Genomic DNA, 23,440 nt, shown 5'->3' with positions numbered 1-23,440 from the left:
GAAGTCTAATATCCAGTAAAGACTTTCATGTATCATTGAACATGTTGAGAAAACAGTAACATTAATCAAATATTGTGAGAAAATAACTCATGCTTTACAGATGACCTTGCAAGGCATGATTTCAAAGACAAAATTATACCTTGTTAATATTCTGTCCACTCACACCAGACAAGTTCAACTCAAAAACCATGTAGTCAGCAAATGTACGCAGGTGGGATGACAAAGCTCTGGGACCCAATCTGTCCAATACCCTGTAAATCATTCCAGTTAAATTAAAAATACATGACGAAAGGATAAAAAATAGTTGTTATGTTTCTTTTAATCTAAAATATTCTAAAATGAAATACTAGCAATTTTGAATTTTGTTATTTGTAAATCTTAGCATTTTCATTCCTGACACTAGAACTGGTCAAGAACTTCAATTCAATATGAAGAAAATTAACAGCTTCAAATGAACTTGTATTTGATAGTTAGAATTTTTTATTACACCCAACTGTGAAGACAGACTTACCATAAACCAATTTTTTTGCAAGTAATCTGGTTGTTAAAGGAACATTTTAAAAGTATGTTAGCCGATGAAAACAAAGTTGCTCAAGAGGAAGAACTGATATGACTTTCCTTCAGTTTTGTCTGATATTTGCATAACAATGTTTGTTTCAACTATTAACTTTTTAAAAGTCTTGTGCCAATCAGAACAAATTCGGTATTATTAAAGTTGAAAATTGGAATATAACAATAGTCTGTGTAATTATAGATTATCAATTAATCTTCAACCGACAGGGAGTTTCTCAGCTATAATCTGATCAAAGGGTGAAAGTTTATTTATGTGTTTATATTCTAGTATGAAAGACCATTGATAATCTGTTTATCTCTATTTTCCTACATAATATCAATGATGCAGGCTTATGACTTCATGTATGATCTTACTTCTCATCTGAGAAAAAACTCATGTATCTCGAGTAATTTTAGATTGAAATTTATGATACAGAAAGATAAAAACGAAAATTGCGAAAAATAGTGATAATAATAATAAAAAACACAATCTGATGGACAGCGACATTGCTAATTAATTCAAAGGCCTCAAAATAGTTGTCAAAGTGATATGGACTGATAGTAATGCAACTTCATATTAAATATCATTGATTTCTCACAAGTAGTTCCTTTTAAATTGACTTGAGTAGAAAACTTAACAATTGATGAGGCTGTCATTATCACTGTTGCCGCCAGAAAGTAACACCTATGTCTCGTCTTCCCTGACTTTTGTCGCAGGCTAGACAAAAACTGAATCACAGCTATATTACAGTCCTATTATCAATATTTGAAAATGGGAGGAATTATATGTAAAGTACATATTTACAATACAGATATATTCTTACTTATATGCTGTAGGTGGCAAGTTGTGTTCTTCAAGCATATTTTTCCATATAATACTACAAAGAAAATAATAAATATTTAACTAAAAAACTTAATTCATTCATTATCAAATTAAAAGTTTAAGATGGACCATTTAAGGGTATTATAAATTCATCTTAAGATGATGTCTTCACAAATGTAAAATAAATTAATTCAATAAAGCGTATATAACATAGTAAGTTTTATAATATAAAGCATCAATCAATGCTAGTAGTCTGTTGTTATTTATGTATTATTGTCATTTTGTTTATTTTCTTTGGTTACATCTTCTGACATCAGACTCGGACTTCTCTTGAACTGAATTTTAATGTGCGTATTGTTATGCGTTTACTTTTCTACATTGGCTAGAGGTATAGGGGGAGGGTTGAGATCTCATAAACATGTTTAACCCCGCCGCATTTTTGCGCCTGTCCCAAGTCAGGAGCCTCTAGCCTTTGTTAGTCTTGTATTATTTTTAATTTTAGTTTCTTGTGTACAATTTGGAGTTTAGTATGGCGTTCATTATCACTGAACTAGTATATATATTTGTTTAGGGGCCAGCTGAAGGACGCCTCCGGGTGCGGGAATTTCTCGCTGCATTGAAGACCTGTTGGTGACCTTCTGCTGTTGTCTGTTCTATGGTCGGGTTGTTGTCTCTTTGACACATTCCCCATTTCCATTCTCAATTTTATTTGAGATATATATTAAACTAACAGCTGCTAGGAAATTGTATATCATATCTGGATTTAATACATTACTCGAACACAATGTGAATAAATGCTTGATCGCCAAAATCATGGAAATAATGATGTAACTTTCAAACTCAGACGACCTTTGATTTCAACTTATAAAACTTAAGATTGAATAATATAGTTCATATGGCCAAATGGTTATAAATCACTATGCTACAGCATATCATAATGTCATTATATAAATATAAAATCCTCAAATTACAACACTATTATGTAAAACATGATTTCAAAACATATTCATGAAATGCAGATGAATCTAAATTATCATTACCATAAAAATAAAGGAGCAGTTCCTTGCATTGAAAAGTGGGCAATTATGTCATCTTCATTTGCCATACCTGAAATAAATCAAAAGTAGGTGAATAATAATTTATGTTAACTGTTTATCATATTTTTTCCAATATAAGTTTTTGAGGTCACTTTGCAGAAATAGAAGTTACCTAAACTTTTCTTTATATCTTGAATTAATATCAGCCATCAAGTTTGATATTACATCTCCTGTTTGCCTTGTTACTGTATATGACACAGCAATGTATTAAATGAAATATAAGCTGACTTACTTTTCCATTTCCTGTACTCAGTATCCACATTTCTTTTGAGAGCCTGTTTATCCTCTCTTTGTATGATATTCTGCTGAAAGTAGTCTCTTAAATTTTGTGGGAAACAAACCAGTGTATTATCTGGCCAGCTGTGTGGTGTATTCTGCATGATCTGATTTAATATTTCTCTGAACCAGGTAGCAGCAAACGATTCTGGGCCTAAATGATACAAAATCCATTTCAATATGAAACTGATATAGTCAATCCTGTTTATTATGGTCACCTCAAGACTAGAGAAAACTGACCTTACAAGAGAGATGACCGTGGAAATTTTTTATTGAGGTTCAAAATGCATAATCATTCATTTAGCAATCATAGAAAATTTGCAAATGAACTCTTATTCCAAAAAATTTATAACTTGAATGTTCTTATTTCACATTACCACATGTCTATGTTCAGTGACCTATGAAATCGTTATCAAAACTGTAATTTGGTATATAATTTTTAAATTTCACATCATAATGAACATGTTTATTAAGTTTAAGGTTGATGTGACCACAACTTTAAGATAAATTACCGTAACCATACATTTCAACCTGGTATATTGGACAGATAACATACAAACGGACTATTGGATGGACAAGCAGATGAATGCACAGACTAGAAATCATAACCTCCCCATAAAACCTAAGAGGGAGCATAACAATAAGCAAAATTATGATCTTATTATGTTGACATAGCAACTAGTTCAGTAATTGAAATAAACCAAATATCTCTTAAATCGACAAAATACTTGATACAAAAAATATCAGTTTTACCATTAACATGAACAGCTCTGGCTAGTGTCAGTACTAATGCTCTGTTAAGTTCCTCAGATTCTGTGGACAAGAAACCAGTCCTGTTCTGTTCTGTAAACATACGAGATAACTGTGGCTGTACTTCAGCATTACCTAAACCAGATATGAGTCGTAAGGCTGTACTCTCTACACTGTAAAGAAAGATACATACAATTCATAGGGTTTCAGTATAAAAAACATTTTAATGGCAAATTATGCTTTAACTTCATAATGCGAATGGGATAACTTATACTAGAACAAGAAAAAAGCTTCACAAGTGCAGCCATGAAAAATAAGCAGATGACTCACCTATTTCTGCCACATCAAAAGTAGCATCTAACTAACCTAAATTCATTTTTCATATAAGAATATGTTTTTCTGTCTTCATAAGAATAATATATTTTTCAATTTGTTTTTTTTATCCAGTCATCTAATTAAAGTCCATTGAAATCATTTCTTCACTATCACTTTTCTAAAGCTTTTGACTAAATAAAATATATTTACCACAAATGAAGTTGATTTTGATTGGTCTGTGGGACTGTAGCTAGTGTATGTAGATGTGCCAGTAACTGGACTCTGTAATGAGGCTGTGTATGATGTAAACGGTAACTAAACATCTCAAGGAGGGTGTGTAAGATACCCCAAGCATGACTGGTGAACACTGTTGGCAGTAACTGACCTGAAACAGAAATTTTGTGTGTGAAACTGTTCAATTAATATTGGCATACAGCACAGTTAGCATAAATACACATAAAATGACACTGACAAGAACAATTTCACTTCTCTCATAATTATTTTCATTAAAATCTACCCAAAAAGGGAAACCTGTTTTGATTTAACTGAAAAACTATACAACTAGGGAAGGGATTTTTAAATTAAAGCACAACAAAAGATCCTGAGGTTTGAATATGAAATGTTTGCATGTTATTGAAACAGCAAACAAATTTGTGTTAGAAGTTGGCATTTTTTTTATACAAAAACTAGGAAGCAACAGAGAATATATAAATGAAAAACTTCAGAACAACCAATATTAAAGTTAATAGAATATATAACTTACTGATGAAGCCTTTAATTCCAAGAGATTCTATTTCCATGTATACCAGTAAACGACTGTAAGTTTCCACCAGTGCTGGAGCATGGGCAACACTAGATTTTGTCTTGGCTTGTCTCATTACTCTGTGTACAATACTGTGTATCAAACTGAAAAAAAGAAGATTCTTAATGTCCTAATAACATTCAACTTATATAGAAATTTGAGCAGAATTCATAATATTATAACTACTTCTCAGTTAAAAATTTAGTATATTTTATCATAAATAAACCTGAAACAATATATAACCATACTATTAATAATCACAGAAATATCATTGAATACTTTTCCTTTAAAAAGGGCTACGTCTCTTATGAATAGCTAAATATATATATGTTTTGGGGTCGTCATAATCAAAAGGGGTCTTCTTCATATGGTGGGGTATTTTCACCCATATTGCATTATCAAATAAAGTTTACTAAAGATTGAATATATGGTTAAATAAACTGCTTTGCCGAGCACAGCTGGATACAACCGCAGAGGTCCAACCCTGAACAGTTGGGGCAAAAATGGACACAATATTCAAGCTTGATATAGGTCTGAATTTGGATTGTAATTAAATATTTGACACATTATAGGTTTCTGACACGGAATAAATGTAGTCAAAGAACTTGAAATTGGTTATATGATTTGAATTTATATTCAATTGAAGATTTCTTGCTGTTGTGCAATACACTGTGCTGTTGCGCAATACTTAGTAAATCTGTTTTCAAACAATATACAAAGAATTAGCAAAGTAAATTGTGACCCCCAATTTTTCTTTGGAAAATTGACAATTTCTTAAATCTTGGGGAAAACATCTTTTTTTTACCCCTCTCCCTCCCCCTTTAAAAAAAAAAAATTGAAGAAATTTTCTTTTTGTAAAATGTGGTACAATTTAAGATACATCCATACACTTAAACACAAGTTATTGTCTGAAAACTAGAAAAATGCTTGTTTTAGACCCTTTTTGGCCCCAAATTCCTGAACGGTTAGGGCAATTACCTCCAAAATGAATCCCAACCTTCTACTTGTGGTATTGAACCTTGTGGTACAATTTCAGAGCAATCAAAATACTTATACACAAGTGATTGGCCTGAAACTAGAAAAATGCTTGTTTTGGGCCCCTTTTTAGCCCCTAATTCCTAAACAGTTGGGACCATCACCCCCAAAAACAATCCCAACCTTCCTTTTTTGGTATTGAACCTTTTCATAGAGATCCATACACTTAAACTAAAGTTATTGTCCGAAAACCAAATGTCTTTGAACGATGACGAAGCTGACAACGACGACGTGATAGCAATATACGACCGCCAAATTTTTGCGGTTGTATAAAAATAACAAAATTTCTGTCTTTCAATTGCGCTGTGACCTTAGCCTTTGACCTAGTGGCCTAAACATCATTAGGAATCTTCTTCATCTAATGGAGCATTATCCAACCAAGTTTGGAAAAGGTAGTATTTGTGGCTTAAAATATAGTATCAGGAAACCTAAGTGATGTAGTCTCGACCAGATGCTGGCATCCATGATATTATAACATGACACAATATGTATCAAAACTCATCTAAAAAATAATTTAAAAAAAATATCTGCCGTCTAACTTGAAGCTTTCAAGATGATAAGTAGATGAGACCCAGATAATTTATTTTACATAACCTAACAGTCATTAAACTAACCTCATTTTAGCATGTACTGTCAGAGAGTCCAGTAAGTTCATAGGTAGTGGTTGTGTAGGGGCACATGCTACAATGTTTCCTGGCAGTAATGTTGTGTGTTTATTGTCTCCATATATACTTTCCATTAATTTCCCCATTGGTAGGTTAAAAAAATCGTTGTTAGTACTATCTGTAACCGTGAATAAGATCATTTTAATAAAACAGCTTTAAATTAATTAATCAAAATGGAAAAGTATGCATACAGGGTAAATATACATGAGAAAAAAAAAACTATGACATGAAATACTAGGTCACAACTTTATACCAAAGAAAGTTCTTTTATTCCTGTTCTTCATCTTGACAATGTTTGGACTTCAATGATGACCTGATATCAACAAAATTTAGACACTTCTGAACATGTACAGTTGCTGTACAGATTCATTCATTTTCATAGAAAGACATGTTAGGCATGTGCAAACTGTGTTTTAACTTAATTTTATAGAAGGAGTTTTTCATTTTGAAGCATATCAAAATCCCTTTCCTTATTTGTGTCTTTTACATCAAATGACCAGTTTCTCAAAAAAGTGATAAAACATAGTGATTTAAAAAAAATTTGTTATGAGCCAACACAATATTTTTTTCCAGATTACAATTTGTTTTTCAATTTAAATGCTAAGTATAGAGATCTTAACTTACATGCATTGCAAAGCAAGGCAATCCTGAAATCATTCAGTGAAAAGCTCTTTGACTGTAGATTCTGTTCAAAATACCTGCAAAATGTAGTTATAATGCATTTTTAGCTGAAGCCATGTTACATAATTAGTTGGATGTACATGATATACTCACTTAATATTACAAATTCATATTTCCATCTTATAATGCTGAAGCCTCAGTCAGAAAATTTCCAAGCAGGACCTAGACTTACACACTGCACTGAGTGACATCTTCCTGCTTCATTATTTAACTTATATAACTGCAGTAACTAAAAATTCCCTTTGATATCTCTAACTTTAAAATGATTTTTTTTTTATTGTAGTATATAACACATTTTAAAAAATATCGGCCAGTAGCTTTCTTCAGTTCCTCTGATATCTTCCTTAACTATATGATAGATTAGTTACTTTTCACAAAGCATTTAGATGCTATACTGTTTATATATTACAGCAATTCAAAGTATGTTCTGTTTTGAAATTTGGACACAAACATTTGTTTTTGCCAACTAAATGTATAGGGATACATACTCTTGATGCTCCTGTAAAGCATATGGTATTGGTCTTGGTAATTTGACTTGTACTGTCTGAGCTTTCTTTAGTAGGTGTATCCAGATACATGTACTAGCTACTTTATGTGTGGACTGTGCCTTGCTAACATCAGCCATTTTAATGATTTCATTGTCAGAATAAAGTAAATCATACAACTTCATCACAGGCAAGAAATCTTTAAGCTGAAATATCAGGACATTTCCATACACTCAAGTCTAAAGAACAATTATAAGTATACACATAAAAGACTTCTCTACTGTTTAGTCAATCATTTTTCATATAAGACACAGAAACATTTGTTGTCTCCATGCATATGACAACATATGTAATTGTTTTGGGTTACAAATTATAAATAACTTTAAGTCTTAATTAAATCACAAGTTTCTATCTATTTATATCTGTCTACCTTCAAGATATTCAAGGAAAATGGCATTTTAATATTCCCATGAGACCAATCTTTGACCAAGAAGCGTCGATATGAAAGATAAGTGCGTCTGAAAGGCAATTAGTGTTTCAGGAGGATTAATTCTTATATTTCATGGGGAAAATAACCAGATGACTTTGAAAATTTGTTAAAGCTAGTATAATCTGTATTAATGGACACCTATAAAAATAATATTTAGAAAAGTTACTTATATAAGTAATATTTAATATAGCCTCGTTTTCAACATTACTTGTATAGGTAATTTTAAAAGTTACTTGTTTAGGTAATGCCCCTGACTGGTAAGGAATGACCAGATGAGGCTTGATGCAATATATAAAGAAGCTTTAACTTGAAGTTGTTACAGAATTCAGCCATGTATTGTCTGTAGTCTTTTACTCTTATATAAAATTGCCAGAAAGGGGTGCAAATTATAAAGTATTTAAACAAAGAAATAAGAGAATAACTCAATTTCACAATGTTCCAATACGGATTAAACACTGAATTATTGTAGTGCATACAATAATATGTATTTCACATACTTCAGTGGATATAACCAAAATTCATTTCCTATAAGTTAAGTCTATGTATGTCAGTTGTATGCACTTAGGTCAGTGAATATTTCATACTATATTTAAAATTAATTTCTAATTTTTTCTATCTTTCTTTCTCTAAAATACAGTAAATGATTGTATTCAGTGGAAAGTCCACATTTTTAGAAAATTAAGTTATGGATATGCTAATCCTAATTTCTACTAAACTTACAGGATTCTTCTGTATACTTCCAGATATAAACTGTAACAGTACCCACATCAAATGATCTCTTCCTTTGTTCATATTTCTACCTTTTAACTAAAAATTTACAAATTAAATCATTTAAAACAAGTGAAACTGCGAGCTACTGCTCACTGATGATACCCCCAGCCCAAATACTTGACGGTAAACAGGAAGTTGTTGAGTGATGAATCTGAAAACACATCACACGGTATAGCTGACTTATATAAACACTGAAACCAAATTTCAGAAATCCTTGTAATGTAGTTCCTGAGAAAAATGTGACGAAAATTTTCAACTTGGATGTGTTGTGTAAAATGATGTAAGTGTTCGGTAAACAGGAAGTTGTTGAGTGATCAATCTGAAAACGCATCACACGGTATAGCTGACTTATATAAACCCTGAAACCAAATTTCAGAAATCCTTGTATTGTAGTTCCTGAGAAAGATGTGACGAAAAATTTTCATAGGATGGATGGACGGACTGACGGATGGATGGATGGATGGATGGACGGACGGATGGATGGACGGACAGACAGAGGTAAAACAGTATACCCCCACTTTTTTAAAGCAGGGGTATAATTATTTGTTAATTAACATTCTCTATGAGTATTCAAATTAGAAAACATTTAGTTTAAAATACATATGAATAAAAAGAGATGTAGTGCATACGTCAATAAAACAGCAACCAAACAATAAAAATAACCAAAAGCAAAAGACTCTAGAGAGCAACATAGTTTTCAACAATAAACAGGTATCTTGTATGTACTTAAAACAAATATGAGTCTTCAATGTAAGAGTTGTTTTGCCTTCTGAAATACCATGTTTCAAATTTATGAACCAAGCTGTCTAAACTAAAAAAAAAGCATGCATGAGTGTGGTTGAAAGGCACTTAAAATTTATTTGAAGATCTTTCAATATAATTAATAAACTTGCCTGGGTGGTAAATCTGCTTCAGAAATGCTTATCCCCTTTCCTTTCTCAACAGACAATAATCTTAAAATATTGTAGTAATGGTACAATGTATTTATGGATGTTTGCTACTCTTGTTTTTGATTCTTTGTCAGATATTGAGAATCCTAAGAGTTTTATCCATATAGTGCCATTAAAAATTTTGCCCACTAACCCATACTTTTCATTTCATTATTTTATTAAACATAGTTTAAAAAGCTATTTTTGAAAATCTTATAAAATCCTTGTTATTTTTTCATACTTTTTGAAAGAAAAAAGGTGACAATTTTAAACATGTTAAATGTTTGAAAAATCTAGAGAGAATCATTTCCCTCCAAATTTTCAATAGCTTATATCTCAAAAACATAGACACTGACCTTTCAGTTTTTTCTGCTTTTAAATTCCTTTGTTTATATGCTTTCAATTTATATTAGTCTTATAATAAAATGCTCCGCAGGGCGCAGCTTGATACGACCGCAGAGGTCGAACTCTGAACAGTTGGGGCAAGTATGGACACAACATTCAAGCTTGATACAGCTTTGCATTTGGATTGTGATTAAATATTTGACACAGCATAGGTTTCTGACACTGAATGAATGTGGTCTAAGAACTTAAAAATTTTTAATTGGACATTCACCTATTATGGTCCAATATCCAAAATCTAAATACATGGTTAGATTCAGCATATCAAAGAACCCCAAGAATTCAATTTTTGATGAAATCAAACAAAGTTTAATTTTGGACCCTTTCGACCTCAATGTGGACAAAGTTGATAACGGGGCCCAAAAATCAAAAATCTAAATACATGGTTAGATTCAGCATATCAAAGAACCCAATATATTCAATTTTTGTTGAAATCAAACAAAGTTTAATTTTGGACCCCGATTTAGACCAACTTGAAAACTGGGCCCATAATCAAAAATTTAAATACATGTTTAGATTCAGCATATCAAAGAACCTTAAGAATTCAATTTTTGTTAAAATCAAACTAAGTTTAATTTTGGACCCTTTGGACCTTAATGTAGACCAATTTGAAAACAGAACCAAAAATTAAGAATCTAAATACACGGTTAGATTCGGCATATCAAAGAACCCCAATAATTCAATTTTTGATGAAATCAAACAAAGTTTAATTTTGGACCCTTTGGACCTCAATGTGGACCAATTTAAAAATGGGGCCCAAAATCCAAAAACTAAATACACGGTTAGATTCAGCATATTAAAGAACCCCAAGAATTCAAGAATAAAACCCCATTGAAATTGGTCAAGAAATAAGCAATTTATACGAAGTATCTTCTTTTGCACAATACTGTGCAATTAAATATTTCTTGCTATTGCGCAATTCTGTACAATTGACAATTTCTTCCTATTGCGCAATATTGTGCTATTGGATATTTCTTGCTATTGCGCAATACTGTGCAATTGAAGATTTCTTGCTATTGCGCAATACTGTGCAATTGAAGATTTCTTGCTATTGTGCAATACTGTGCAATTGAAAATTTCTTGCTATTGCACAATACTTATTATATAATAATTTACACATCCTGTTTGGTGTGTATCTCCTACCATATCATTATTATTTGCTTTTAAATATAAATCAGAAATAACCAACTTAAAATGGAAAATTTTAAATGAAAAAAAAAGGAAAAAAAGAAAAAAAAGGAAAAAAAAAAAAATCCCCCCCCCCCAAATTTTTTAAATATTGAGGCAATTACCCCATCATCTATCCCAGCCTACCCTTTGTGGTATGGTACCTTGCAGTACAATTTCAGAGAGATCCATACACTTGAAAACAAGTTATTGTCTGGAAACTAGAAAAATGCTTATTTTTGGCCCCTTTTTGGCCCCCAATTCCTAAACGTTTCGGCAATTACCCCCAAACTCAATTCCAGCTTTCCCTTTGTGATATGGAACCTTGTAGTACAATTTCAGAAAGATCCATACACTTACACACAAGTTATTGTCATGAAACTAGACTAGAGGCTCTAAAGAGCCTGTGTCGCTCACCTTGGTCTATGTGCATATTAAACAAAGGACATAGATGGATTCAAGACAAAATTGTGTTTTGGTGATGGTGATGTGTTTGTAGATCTTCCTTTACTGAACATTCTTGCTGCTTACAATTATCTCTTTCTATAATGAACTTGGCCCAGTAGTTACAGTGGAAAATATTTTGTAAAAATTTACAAAAATTTACAAAATTTATGAAAATTGTAAAAAATTGAATATAAAGGGCAATAACTCCTTAAGGGGTCAATTGACAATTTTCGTCATGTTGACTTATTTGTAGATCTTACTTAGCTGTACATTATTGCTGTTTACAGTTTATCTCTATCTATAATAATATTCAAGATAATAACCAAAAGCTGCAAAATTTTCTTAAAATTACCAATTCAGGGGCAGCAACCCAACAATGTGTTGCCTGATTGGTCTGAAAATTTCAGGGCAGATAGATCTTGACCTAATGAACAATTTTATCCTTGTCAGATTTGCCCTAAATGCTTTGGTTTCAGAGATATGAGCCAAAAACTGCATTTTACCCTATGTACTATTTTTTAGCCATGGCGGCCATCTTGGTTGGTTGGCTGGGTCATCGGACACATTTTTTAAACTAGATACCCCAATGATGATTGTGGCCAAGTTTGGTTAGATTTGGCCAAGTAGTTTCAGAGGAGAAGATTTTTGTAAAAGATTACAAAAATTTATGAAAAATGGTTAAAAATTGACTATAAAGGGCAATAACTCCTTTAGGGGTCAACTGACCATTTTGGTCAAGTTGACTTATTTGTAGATCTTACTTTGCTGAACATTATTGCTGTTTACAGTTTATCTCTATATATAATAATATTCAAGATAGTAACCAAAAACGGCAAAATTTCCTTTAAATTCGAATTCAAGGGCAGCAACCCAACAACGCGTTGTCCGATTCATCTGAAAATTTCAGGGCAGATAGATCTTGACCTGATAAACAATTTTACCCCATATCAGATTTGCTCTAAATGCTTTGGTTTCAGAGATATAAGCCAAAATCTACATTTTACCCCTATGTTCTATTTTTAGCCATGGTGGCCATCTTGGTTGGTTGGCCGGGTCACCGGACACATTTTTTAAACTAGATACCCCAATGATGATTGTGGCCAAGTTTGGTTAAATTTGGCCAAGTAGTTTCAGAGGAGAAGATTTTTGTAAAAGTTTATGGACGACGGACGACGGACGCAAAGTGATGAGAAAAGCTCACGTGACCTTTCAGGTCAGGTGAGCTAAAAAATGCTTGTTTTTTGCCCCTAATTCCTAAAATTTTGAGGCAATTACCCCCAAAATCAATCTCAGCATTCCTTTTGTGATATGGAACCTTGTGGTACAATGTCAGAGAGATCCATACACTTACACACAAGTTATGTCTGGAAGTTACAAAAATGCTTATTTTTGGCCCCTTTTTGGCCCCTAATTCCTTAACTGTTGGTACCATAACCCCCAAAATCAATCCCAACCTTCCTTTTGTGGTATTGTACCTTGTGGTAAAATTTCATAGAGATCCATTCACTTAAACTAAAGTTAGAGTGCGAAAACCAATGTGTCTTCGGACGACGCTGGACGACGCCAGACGACGAAGACGACGACGCCAATGTCATACCAATATACGACCACAAAAATTTTTTTGCGGTCGTATAAAAAGCTTGTTATTTTCAAACAGAAGAGCAAAATCCTTAAATTCGCATTGTAATCACCAATATTTTCCCTACCTTTTCATACAATGACAGGACCATGTGAGGAAAACTGGCAAACTGGAATAATACAAAATATATGACTTGACTTGACAAATGTTGCCATAGTAACTGATTCATGCCATCTTCTGCTGCAGAGTCTTCATTTTCTGATCTTTCCATTGCCATGACAACCAGATCAACAAGCTGCTCCTCTAGCACTTCACACCTCTGCTTTACCTATAAGATAGACATAATTAAAAACACAAACTAAGATCAACAACTAAATCTAAACTGTTATCTCTTCACAATTTTTTTTATCTTTTCAAATAATATGGAATTTTTCAAATTTAATATACATTTTGAAAATGTGAGGTTATAATTGCAACTCTCTTAAGCAAATTTGATCTTGGACAATTTCAGCTACACTTTTGAGGCCCATTTTGGTATTGATGCACGCAGAAATTTAGCTTTCCAGCTTTTAGTCTAGCTGTAAGTCCAGCAGCTTTTTAGTCAACCTGGTGACGGTTATACCAGAATAATGGTGTATGCACTGAAAAAGAGGAGTGCTTTATTTGGTTTAAAAAAGAAGGTATTGCAAAATCAAATAATTACTGTCAATGGAAAGTCAACCTGTAAGGTATTTCAAATATTATGTGTATTAATCAAGATTTTAATGAGAATAGATTGCAAAACTTTAGTTTAATTAAATTATTTCTCCCATGTAATGTATATTAGTGGGTCTAAAAACCTTTTAAAAATGAAATCCTGTGCATTTCACAAAAAACTTATAAATTTTGCTATACAATGTTATCATATCTACATTTGTTCAAATACTGAGATGTCATGGACCCTAAACAACATGTTTTTACTTTTATAAACATACAGAGAAATCTTAAATCTTAAATTAGAAGTTCAGATTTCTGTGAAAAATTAAGCAAAAAAGGATCTTAGTACACTCTCTTGTTGGTAACAGATGTTAGTAGAGATATATACTGCTGTCCAAGTTTCAATTCTTGACACTCGTTTGAATTGTTTTACATTTGTCATTTCGGGGCCTTTTATAGCTGACTATGCGGTATAGGCTTTGTTCATTGTTGAAGGCCGTACAGTGACCTATAGTTATGAATTTCTGTGTCATTTGGTCTCTTGTGGAGAGTTGTCTCATTGGCAATCATACCACATATTCTTATTTCTATATTTATTGATATCTGGAATTTTCCCTTTTCTTTCAATAAAGTAATGATAGATTTGTAACCTATTCTTATAATGATGAAGTACTCCTCACCTGTTTATTAAGGCCAAGCATGTTGCCAACCATTTCTCTGGAATAAGGTTGTTCAAGTACATATCTCAACAATCCAGTTTGAGGCTTACATAAATCCTTCAAAAATAAAAATACAAATTTTGCTATTTATCAAGTGCTATATGTGTTGTGTTGATTTCAGGTATATTAAGTTGATCATCAACATATTCAGCTGTTATTAACACACTGATTCTTACATATGCAGCTAGCTGTTATCAACACACTTATTCTTACATATTCAGCTGTTATCAACACACTGATTCTTACATATTCAGCTGTTATCAACACACTGATTCTTACATATTCAGCTGTTATCAACACACTGATTCTTACATATTCAGCTGTTATCAACACACTGATTCTTACATATTCAGCTGTAATTAACACACTGATTCTTACATATTCACCTGTTATAAAAACAGTGATTCTAGAATCATATTAAAGACCTTGAAACAACCTTCAAAAGTGAGAAACAGCATGAGTATAGTATCCTGTAAATATAAAAAATCATTAGGCTGTTTTTCTTGTTTTCTAACAAAAATACATGTCCTTACTTTCTCCTTTTTTCTATTTATCTCAACAATTTCTCCTTCATATCATGATAAGTCAAATTCTTCTCTTAAGTACTTAAAAACTAGAATTTCTTTCCCTTAAAAATAATAATAAAAAAGAAAAACAAGTTCTTCCCAGAAACCTATTATCATTCATCATGTATCTATGACTAATGCTACTTTCAAATTTTAAAAAGTACATGGTGTGTTGACAGTTTTAATGCCTTACAAAGCAGAAAACCCTTTTCGAAACTGTTTTCCATAGCCAAGTCTTACCTGTTTTTTTCTGAGTGTACCCACCTTAAAAATCTGTTATACAATAAGTCATTTGTAATCATTGAAAAAAAAAACTTTTTTGAACCCCAAGCCAAAACAAATTAGCAGGGGACTCCCATCAAATGCTTGTGTTTATGGGGAGGCATTTCCCAAAATACAATTACTAAGAAATTTGTAACTTGAATTTTAATATGTTATTTGCAACCATAACAAAAGCCAAATGTAAACAATAATAAACGTGTGCTAAAAATACCCCTACTCTTAATCCAAACAATTGGAAAACAGGAAGGAGGTATCTGGTATAACTGAAAATCGCCTACATGTTACAACTGATCACTGCCAAGCTGCAGCCAAAATATGTAGTACTGGTAATACTGTTCAGGAGTACTGGAGAATTGTGTGACGAAAACATTTAAATTGAAACAACATATTGATAAATTAATAGTATACCAATAGGGCTCACAGGTCTCACCTCACAGGTCTCACCTCATCACTGTCAAGCTACTGACCAAATATAAAGTCAATCTATTTGGTAGTTTCTGAGGAAAAGTGGGACTAAAATATTTGTTGGATGAATTAACATATGGACAGAAACAAGGGGAATGCAATTTAGCCCCCACCCTTAGATAATAATTATAGAAAAAGCCATAAAAAACAATTAAATTGAGTGCTTTACTCTAATGATATATTTTGGTAGATCTGCTGGAACATCAAAAATCAATTGAAATCAACACACCCAAGGAAGGGTTTTGGTCAAGTTTGATTTCAATTGGCCAAGTGGTTACAAATGAACAGTGATGACAACTTTGATGAAGATGGACAGGTGAGCTAAAATTACCTGAACTCAACAAACCTTATCATAAGGAAGAGGCCCATTTAGTGGAAACTTCAGAGTGCTTGTATTAAGTCTCCAAACATGGCTTGTTGACAGAGAATGTCCTACAATTGGTACCAGGTGAGATCTGCCTGTAAAGAGAAACCAATTACATATAAATTCTACATGCAATTTCAATTGAACAAGCATAAGAATTGGTAATTCATGTAGGTTAGGTTTCTGAATACAAGTTTATTGCCCTAAATTGCCCTCACATCAGATAGTAAGATACGTCCTCAAGATCAGACATTTTCAATATTAACTTGCTACTTATTATAATATTATTGCAATACATTTGTATTGTGATATTTGCAAAGCTTATGTAATTTGTTTTTTTTTTTAATTTTTGACAGTTTAAACCTTGCCTTTTTTTTACAATAACAACACACATAATGATATAGAGAGCTAATAAATGCTGACATTGCTAGCTATGCTTAATTGCATAGTTTTCTCTTGAAAGCAGGCTATGTAAATAACAATAAAATGCTACGCAGGGCACAGCTTGATACAACTGCTGAGGTCAAACCCTGAACAGTTGTGGAAAGTATGGACATATCATTCAAGCTTGATACAGCTCTGAATTTGGATTGTGATTAAATATTTGACACAGCATAGGTTTCTGACAAAGAATGAATGTGGTCTAAGAACTTAAAATTTTGAAATTGGACATTTACCTATTATGGCTCAATATCCCAAATCTAAATACATGGTTAGATCCAGCATATCAATGAATCCCAAGAATTCAATTTTTGATGAAATCAAACGAAGTTTTATTTTGGAAGTTTGGACCTCAATGTGGACCAATTTGATAACAGGGCCAAAAATCCTAAATCTAAATACTAGGTTAAATTCAGCAAATCAAAGAACCTCATATATTCAATTTTTATTGAAATCAAACAAAGCTTAATTTTAGACCACTATTTAGACCAACTTGAAAGCTGGGCCCAAAATCAAAAATATTTATATAAGTTTAGTTTCAGCATATCAAAGAACCCCAAGAATTCAATTTTTGTTAAAATCAAACTTTAATTTTAATTTTAAGTTTAATTTTGGACCCTTTGGACCTTAATGTGGACAATTTGAAAACAGGGCCCAAAATTCAAAATCTGAATACATGGCCTGGTTAGATTTAGCATATTAAAGAACCCCAAGAGTTCAGGACTTTGCATTAAACCCCATTGAAATTGGTCAAGAAATAAGCAATTTATACAAAGTATTGTGTTTGGCCCCTTATGGCCCCTAATTTATAAACAGTTTGGGCCATAACCCAAAAAATCAATCCAAACCATCCTTTTAAGGTATGGAACCTTGTGGTACAACCATAATTTCATACACTTATACACAAGTTATTGTCCTGAAACAAGAAAAAAAATGCTTGTTTTTGGCCTCAATTCCTAAACAGTTAGGACAATAACCCTCAAAATCAATCCCAACCTTCCTTTTGTGGTATGGAACCTTGTGGTACAATTTCAATGAGATCCATACACTTATACTCAAGTTATTGTCTGGAGTCCAAATGTCTTTGGACAACAACGACACCATCGCCATACCATTATACTGCGGCAAATTTTTGAAGTCGTATAATAATCTACTGAATTCTAGTTTTTACAATATTCCAATTTAGTAAACAATACCATTTAGACATACTTTATCTTTTTTAAGCAAGTAATTTGTAATGTCATATTCATTGACATTAGTGTCTGTATTAAGAACTTAATCGTAATAGCAACTTAAATAAATTCTATGATTAAGTAACAGCAATTTTGATGGTATATATATTAAACATTTATCTCCTCATTGCTTTAATTTCTATTAAAGGAATTCAGAAGCTGTCAAGGCACAGCTGTGTTAAAACAAAATCAAATACTGTAAAGTATAAGGCTACCAAATTTAGGGCGATTACCTTATCATACTTTTATAAAACATTTAACTAGCTTCATCCATTTATTAAAAGCATTCAATTTATTCTAACAATAAATGGGGAATGTGTCCATGGGACACAGATGATACCTCCGCTTGCATATAATGTTATAAAGGGACATAACTCAAGAACGGTAAAAGTGACACTACCCAAAATCGTATTTGATCGGAGTTTTGTGGTAATAAACATTGTGTATAAGTTTCATAACATTTGGTTGAGGCAAACTTAAGTTAGAGAACGGAAACGAAAAATTCAGCAATTTTTCCATTTGTAAAGGGGCATAACTCTAGAAAGGTAAAAGTGATGCCACCCAAATTCAAACTTGATCTGTGTTTTGTGATAATAAACATTGTGTATAAGTTTCATAACATTTGGTTAAGGCAAAGAGAACGGAAACCAATTTCGGAAATTAAGGATGTACAGACGTCCAAGGGTAAAACTTAATGCCCCCTCTGCTATGGTGGGGGCATAAAAATATTTGGCATGAATTCAATAAATCTTCAATACATCATGAAGGTTTTCAATTTTTCCTTTTATCTCTGTTTTTGTTAATGATGTATACAAAACATATTAACAAACCCAAATTGTCTTACTGTAAATAGGGAAATTTTCACAGCAGTATTATTTCGCTATTTTTCGTAGTAAGAGTTGAAACGTGAAAAGAAAAAAACGATCACTTATATTTCCAGGAAAACCGATTCGTAAGATAAACACTAATGTATAAAACCCGTTTTATAGACGACAGATCTATTCTGCTGCTCATGATTGTATTTCTAAATGAAATTAAGGCAAAGCTAGAAATCAAAACTTTAACTTGTGTTAGTCTAGTTAAATTAAATCAAACACCTCAAGCAAGCGGACATTACGGATATTGTTATATAAACAACAATCTTTGCAAATGTGTAAATGACACCTGTCAATTAGTTTTAAAATGGTTACTCATTGTATCTGCTAAACAGATCAAAAGATCGATTAATAAGCAATAATCCTGACAGCATTTAATTCACTCATAATTAGGTCATTCTTCTTTGCTTATTGTGCATGTGTTTTTACAAGCAAACATGAATAATAACTTTAAATTGACTTTTACATTAATGAACGGACAAAAAGGATTTCTGATTGATTTAATCACTTCTTTATGATACATGGTAAACTGTTCACTTTCCAAATCATTTATGAAAATACTTTTATAGGACACTCGGATATCACGAATTCTTGACGACGCGCATTTAGATTTTGTTGGTAAATTGTGAAAAAAAGACAGCGCGAAAATTTCCCAGTTTACAGTATAAAGTTTCTCACCTGATACTGTAAACATTTGTGCAGCAGGTCTAAAACTGTCAATAAACTCAGCCAAAACTTTACCAAGTTTCTGAAATTTAATGGAAATATTATCAAATAAAGTTTCTTCTTAATTAAGCTGCAGAGAGTTTGGTAAGTTTCAAAATGTAAAAAATTAAAATCAGAAAATACATTTGCAACAATCTTTCCCTATCAAATGGTGTTAATCTTGGGTGCCCACCAAACATATATAACCTGCCACTATCTGTATGTGCCTGTCACAAGTCAGGAGCCTGTAATTCAGTAGTTGTCGTTTGTTGTTGTATATCATATTGTCTCTTCATTTATTGTTATGTACATAAATCAGGCCGTTAATTTTCTCTTTTTACATTTGTCATTTTGGTGCCTTTTATATCTTGCTATGAGGTATGGGTTTTGCTCATTATTGAAGGCTATACAGTGACCTATATTTGCTTACTACTAGTTACTTGTTCTTTGGTGGAGAGTAGTCTCATTGGCAATCATACCACATCTTCGTATCTTTATATTAAATCAGATTGTTGACTTTAATGTCTAAATAACTTACCCAATGATTGGTTTTGTCATCTGAGCAAACTTTTGTGATTTCATTAATTGCAAAATAAGCAGGTAACAAACAAGTATTTCTGTCCAAAATATAAGTAATCACCTGTAAAAGAAATATACTGATTTTAAAATGCTGAATTATTTCACTGAGGAACAATAATTTCATGGGAATTTTTGTTGACTGTTTGTTATATATGATATGAATGCTCTTTAGTTTTTTCATATGAAGTCGCATTATAAAGGGTTATAAAAAAATTGCTCCTACCTACTGGATTTGTCTCTTGCATAATAAAAACCAGATGTTTTTTTAAGAATTTGCAAAAACAGAACACTTGCACGTCTTTGCAATATTGAAATAAAACACATATGTGCCATAGACAATGAAACAAACATAACCCTCTCTCAACATACAAAATCTTACCATTATCATCATTATGATAACGGATACTAGATATATGCATAAGCTTAAGCATCACAATTTTAACTACTACAAAGAACTTCATTAATATTAAAAAAATGGAATTTCAGGGTGCCATTTCCTGATCCAAAGAGTGCTACAGAGGTAAGAAATTCATTTTTCAGATTTTCCACCATAAAACTGGAAATTTCAAGAATTGTCTCCCTTGAACTAAAATGTAATTCTAATTTTATTTGAAAAGTTGGCTGTTTATAGTTTCATGTTTTAACTGATTCAGAATGAAATTGAGGAAAAATATGCCAACCTTTTTGGTAAAAAAATAAAGCAGCTGATGCAAAATAAACATTGTGGAAATGGCACTTTTTCTCTCCATTTCTTTCTTGCAGAACTGAAGAATATTCATTACTGTCTAGCAATTCAAACAAAAATGCCCACATTGTCATGCAGGAAGGTAATGTACAACTATTCTTTTTGTATATATCTCATTTTTAATGTATAACATTTTATATATAAATTTATGTTTATAGCCTATCTACTACACACCAAACTACACTGAACTGGGAATTCTTAAACTAAATATTAAAAAAAGGATAATTAAAATGACATATTGTATAAACACTCTACTACCGTTGAAGTCTGAATGTTGACTTCTAGATGGCATTTGGTAATTTGTGTCATTCCGTTGTTGTCTCTTTGACTCAATTTCTACATATCCCTTCATTTATATAAAACTAAAAACACTATATGTCTTTCTAATTTCCAAGAGAGATGGTAAAAATTATCTATTTATACTGTGGATTCATTTTTATATATTCTATACCAATTTTTTTAGGTAAACCACCAATTTAAACTTTTTTAAAAAGAAGCATAAATTTTCTATAGACCTGTATGCAGACTTTGGCAAAACCACTAAATCATGGAACCATGAAATAATTTTTTTTTATAAATCCATGAAAAATGGTATCCACAAAAAGAAATAAATCCCCAATGATACTTACATCCATCATAACATTGATTTGTGACATTATAGTAACATTATCTACCATAGGAATTGTGTGACTCTTCTCTAATACCATTCTAAGTATATCTCTACAACCCTGAAAATGTATAATATAAAAGAAGATCATCACAAATGCAAATCATTTTACATTTATTAGAGTATTTAAAAGAATGTTTCTAAGAATCTACATGAGTCTAAAGGTATCTTGCTACAAGAGTTTTAGTTTTCCATTTATTTCTAAGTCAATGTATTTCATTTTCAAATAAGACTAAAAATTCATTAATGATTATGCAAAATATATAAAATAATTTTTTTTTTATGTAGTTAAAATGAAAAAATACCTTGAAAAATACTATGAAGTGCCTGAGAAAAATATATCTTTTGAGTTTGGAATAGAAACTTTATGGCTGAATTTCAATTGTTTCTATTATAAACATTCTGCTGTTTTGTATTAAAAATAATCTGCAAAATGCAGATGTATTTTTATTAAGATCGTCAAAATAAAAAGTTCAACTTATTAAGATATGATTATTTTAAATTAAGGGAGAATATGACATAATGTAAATTGTAAATCCCACAAAGATCATCAAACAAACAAAACAATATTCTGGATATGCCCCTTTGAATGGAAGACATTTATCAACAAAACTAACTTTATAAAAAAACACGTTTTTTTTACCTCTGGCATATAAATGAACTTTTCAAATACTTGTACACATAAGGAAGAAATGTAATTCTTCTTCAACATCACAAGAACACTTCTGATTTACCTTGTAGTCCACTCCTCCAACAATTCTTCTGATAAGTTTAAATGTGCCATTCCAAATGTGTGGACTTTTGTATGTTAGCTTCTCCTGATTCAAAAGAATTTCACATATTGGTCTACAAAAAAGCATAAAAATGTATAAATAAACTTGTCTTATATTCAGATTTAGTGGTAATTAATATTGACAAAAAGGAGAGTGATAGTAAAATCTTGTATCTGGCAACTAAAATTTCAAAATTTGTTAACTCATTCAATTCAATCAAAAGTATATTAATTCTAATTCTTGTTGATAAATGCATAGGATAAATAATATGGTTATTACAGTGCAGAAATGTCATTGGTAATGTCACTATGACATCACAAACATTTCGAGGCATACTTTTAATGATTTCACTTACAGTTTTTCATAAAATTAAATAAGAGCAACAATCTCACCCAAATTTTTTTTTCTCACACTCATATCAACTTTTTTGAAGGAGATATTTATCTTTTTGATAAGGCTATTGCTTATATCTAATATTAATAAAAAAAAACCTCTCAAAACAAGACAATTTTTGCATTTCGTCAATTTTTCCTTTTAGTTTTAATAAATGAAAGAAATGTGAAATCCTGAAGCAAATATATAAGACAAAAATAAATAGCAATTACTACTTGTATCTTAGACTAAAGCATAAAACCTTCATTAGATAGATGAGTAAAAATTAATGGAGCAAAAAAGTTGCCTGATCATACCATTCCCTTTCAGCGCTATTTGCATTATCAATCAAAATACGGTGGATTCATTATTATTCTTGGGATACCAGTTTTCGTGGATTTCCTTGATAAAGGTGAACCACAAATTTAAATGTTCAACAAAGTACAAATATTCTAATTTTATTTGGCAAAACCATAAAATCAAATATCCACTAAAATACAATTTTTCTTCAATCAACAAAAATAAGTACCCAGGAAAATAAATGAATCACATAGTAGTTAATTTATGGAGCAGAATGTAGGAAGAGCATATTTCAACTGATGGTGTCACTGCTTGGTATTATTTGAATTATAGTAATAAAATCACCAAAGATCTGAATTATGTTCTTTATTTCTTGCTGTTTATATGTCATAC

At 31.5% G+C, this 23,440-nt stretch overlaps 1 protein-coding gene across 1 annotated transcript in view; it reads right to left on the bottom strand.

Annotated features, from left to right (window-relative positions):
• Positions 1-23,440, bottom strand: part of LOC127728395 (mediator of RNA polymerase II transcription subunit 23-like) — a 54,262-nt gene that overhangs the window by 18,481 nt on the left and 12,341 nt on the right. Inside the window, exons 4-21 of the mRNA XM_052235757.1 lie at positions 22,337-22,448; positions 21,565-21,663; positions 20,150-20,251; positions 19,585-19,654; positions 16,341-16,453; positions 14,643-14,738; positions 13,394-13,594; positions 8,692-8,778; positions 7,485-7,687; positions 6,940-7,013; positions 6,265-6,433; positions 4,577-4,719; positions 4,024-4,198; positions 3,502-3,671; positions 2,705-2,902; positions 2,416-2,482; positions 1,377-1,430; positions 140-251 (exon numbers count right to left, since the gene is read on the bottom strand). Of these exons, the coding sequence (XP_052091717.1) occupies positions 140-251; positions 1,377-1,430; positions 2,416-2,482; positions 2,705-2,902; positions 3,502-3,671; positions 4,024-4,198; positions 4,577-4,719; positions 6,265-6,433; positions 6,940-7,013; positions 7,485-7,687; positions 8,692-8,778; positions 13,394-13,594; positions 14,643-14,738; positions 16,341-16,453; positions 19,585-19,654; positions 20,150-20,251; positions 21,565-21,663; positions 22,337-22,448 (2,245 nt within the window). The remainder of the gene's footprint in view (positions 1-139; positions 252-1,376; positions 1,431-2,415; positions 2,483-2,704; positions 2,903-3,501; positions 3,672-4,023; positions 4,199-4,576; positions 4,720-6,264; positions 6,434-6,939; positions 7,014-7,484; positions 7,688-8,691; positions 8,779-13,393; positions 13,595-14,642; positions 14,739-16,340; positions 16,454-19,584; positions 19,655-20,149; positions 20,252-21,564; positions 21,664-22,336; positions 22,449-23,440) is intronic.

Source organism: Mytilus californianus, unplaced genomic scaffold (assembly GCF_021869535.1).
Source record: "Mytilus californianus isolate M0D057914Y unplaced genomic scaffold, xbMytCali1.0.p SCAF_1, whole genome shotgun sequence".
Classification (NCBI taxonomy): Eukaryota; Metazoa; Mollusca; class Bivalvia; order Mytilida; family Mytilidae; genus Mytilus; species Mytilus californianus.
Note: the sequence above shows the minus strand (reverse complement) of the source record. Positions and strands in the feature narration are given on the sequence as shown.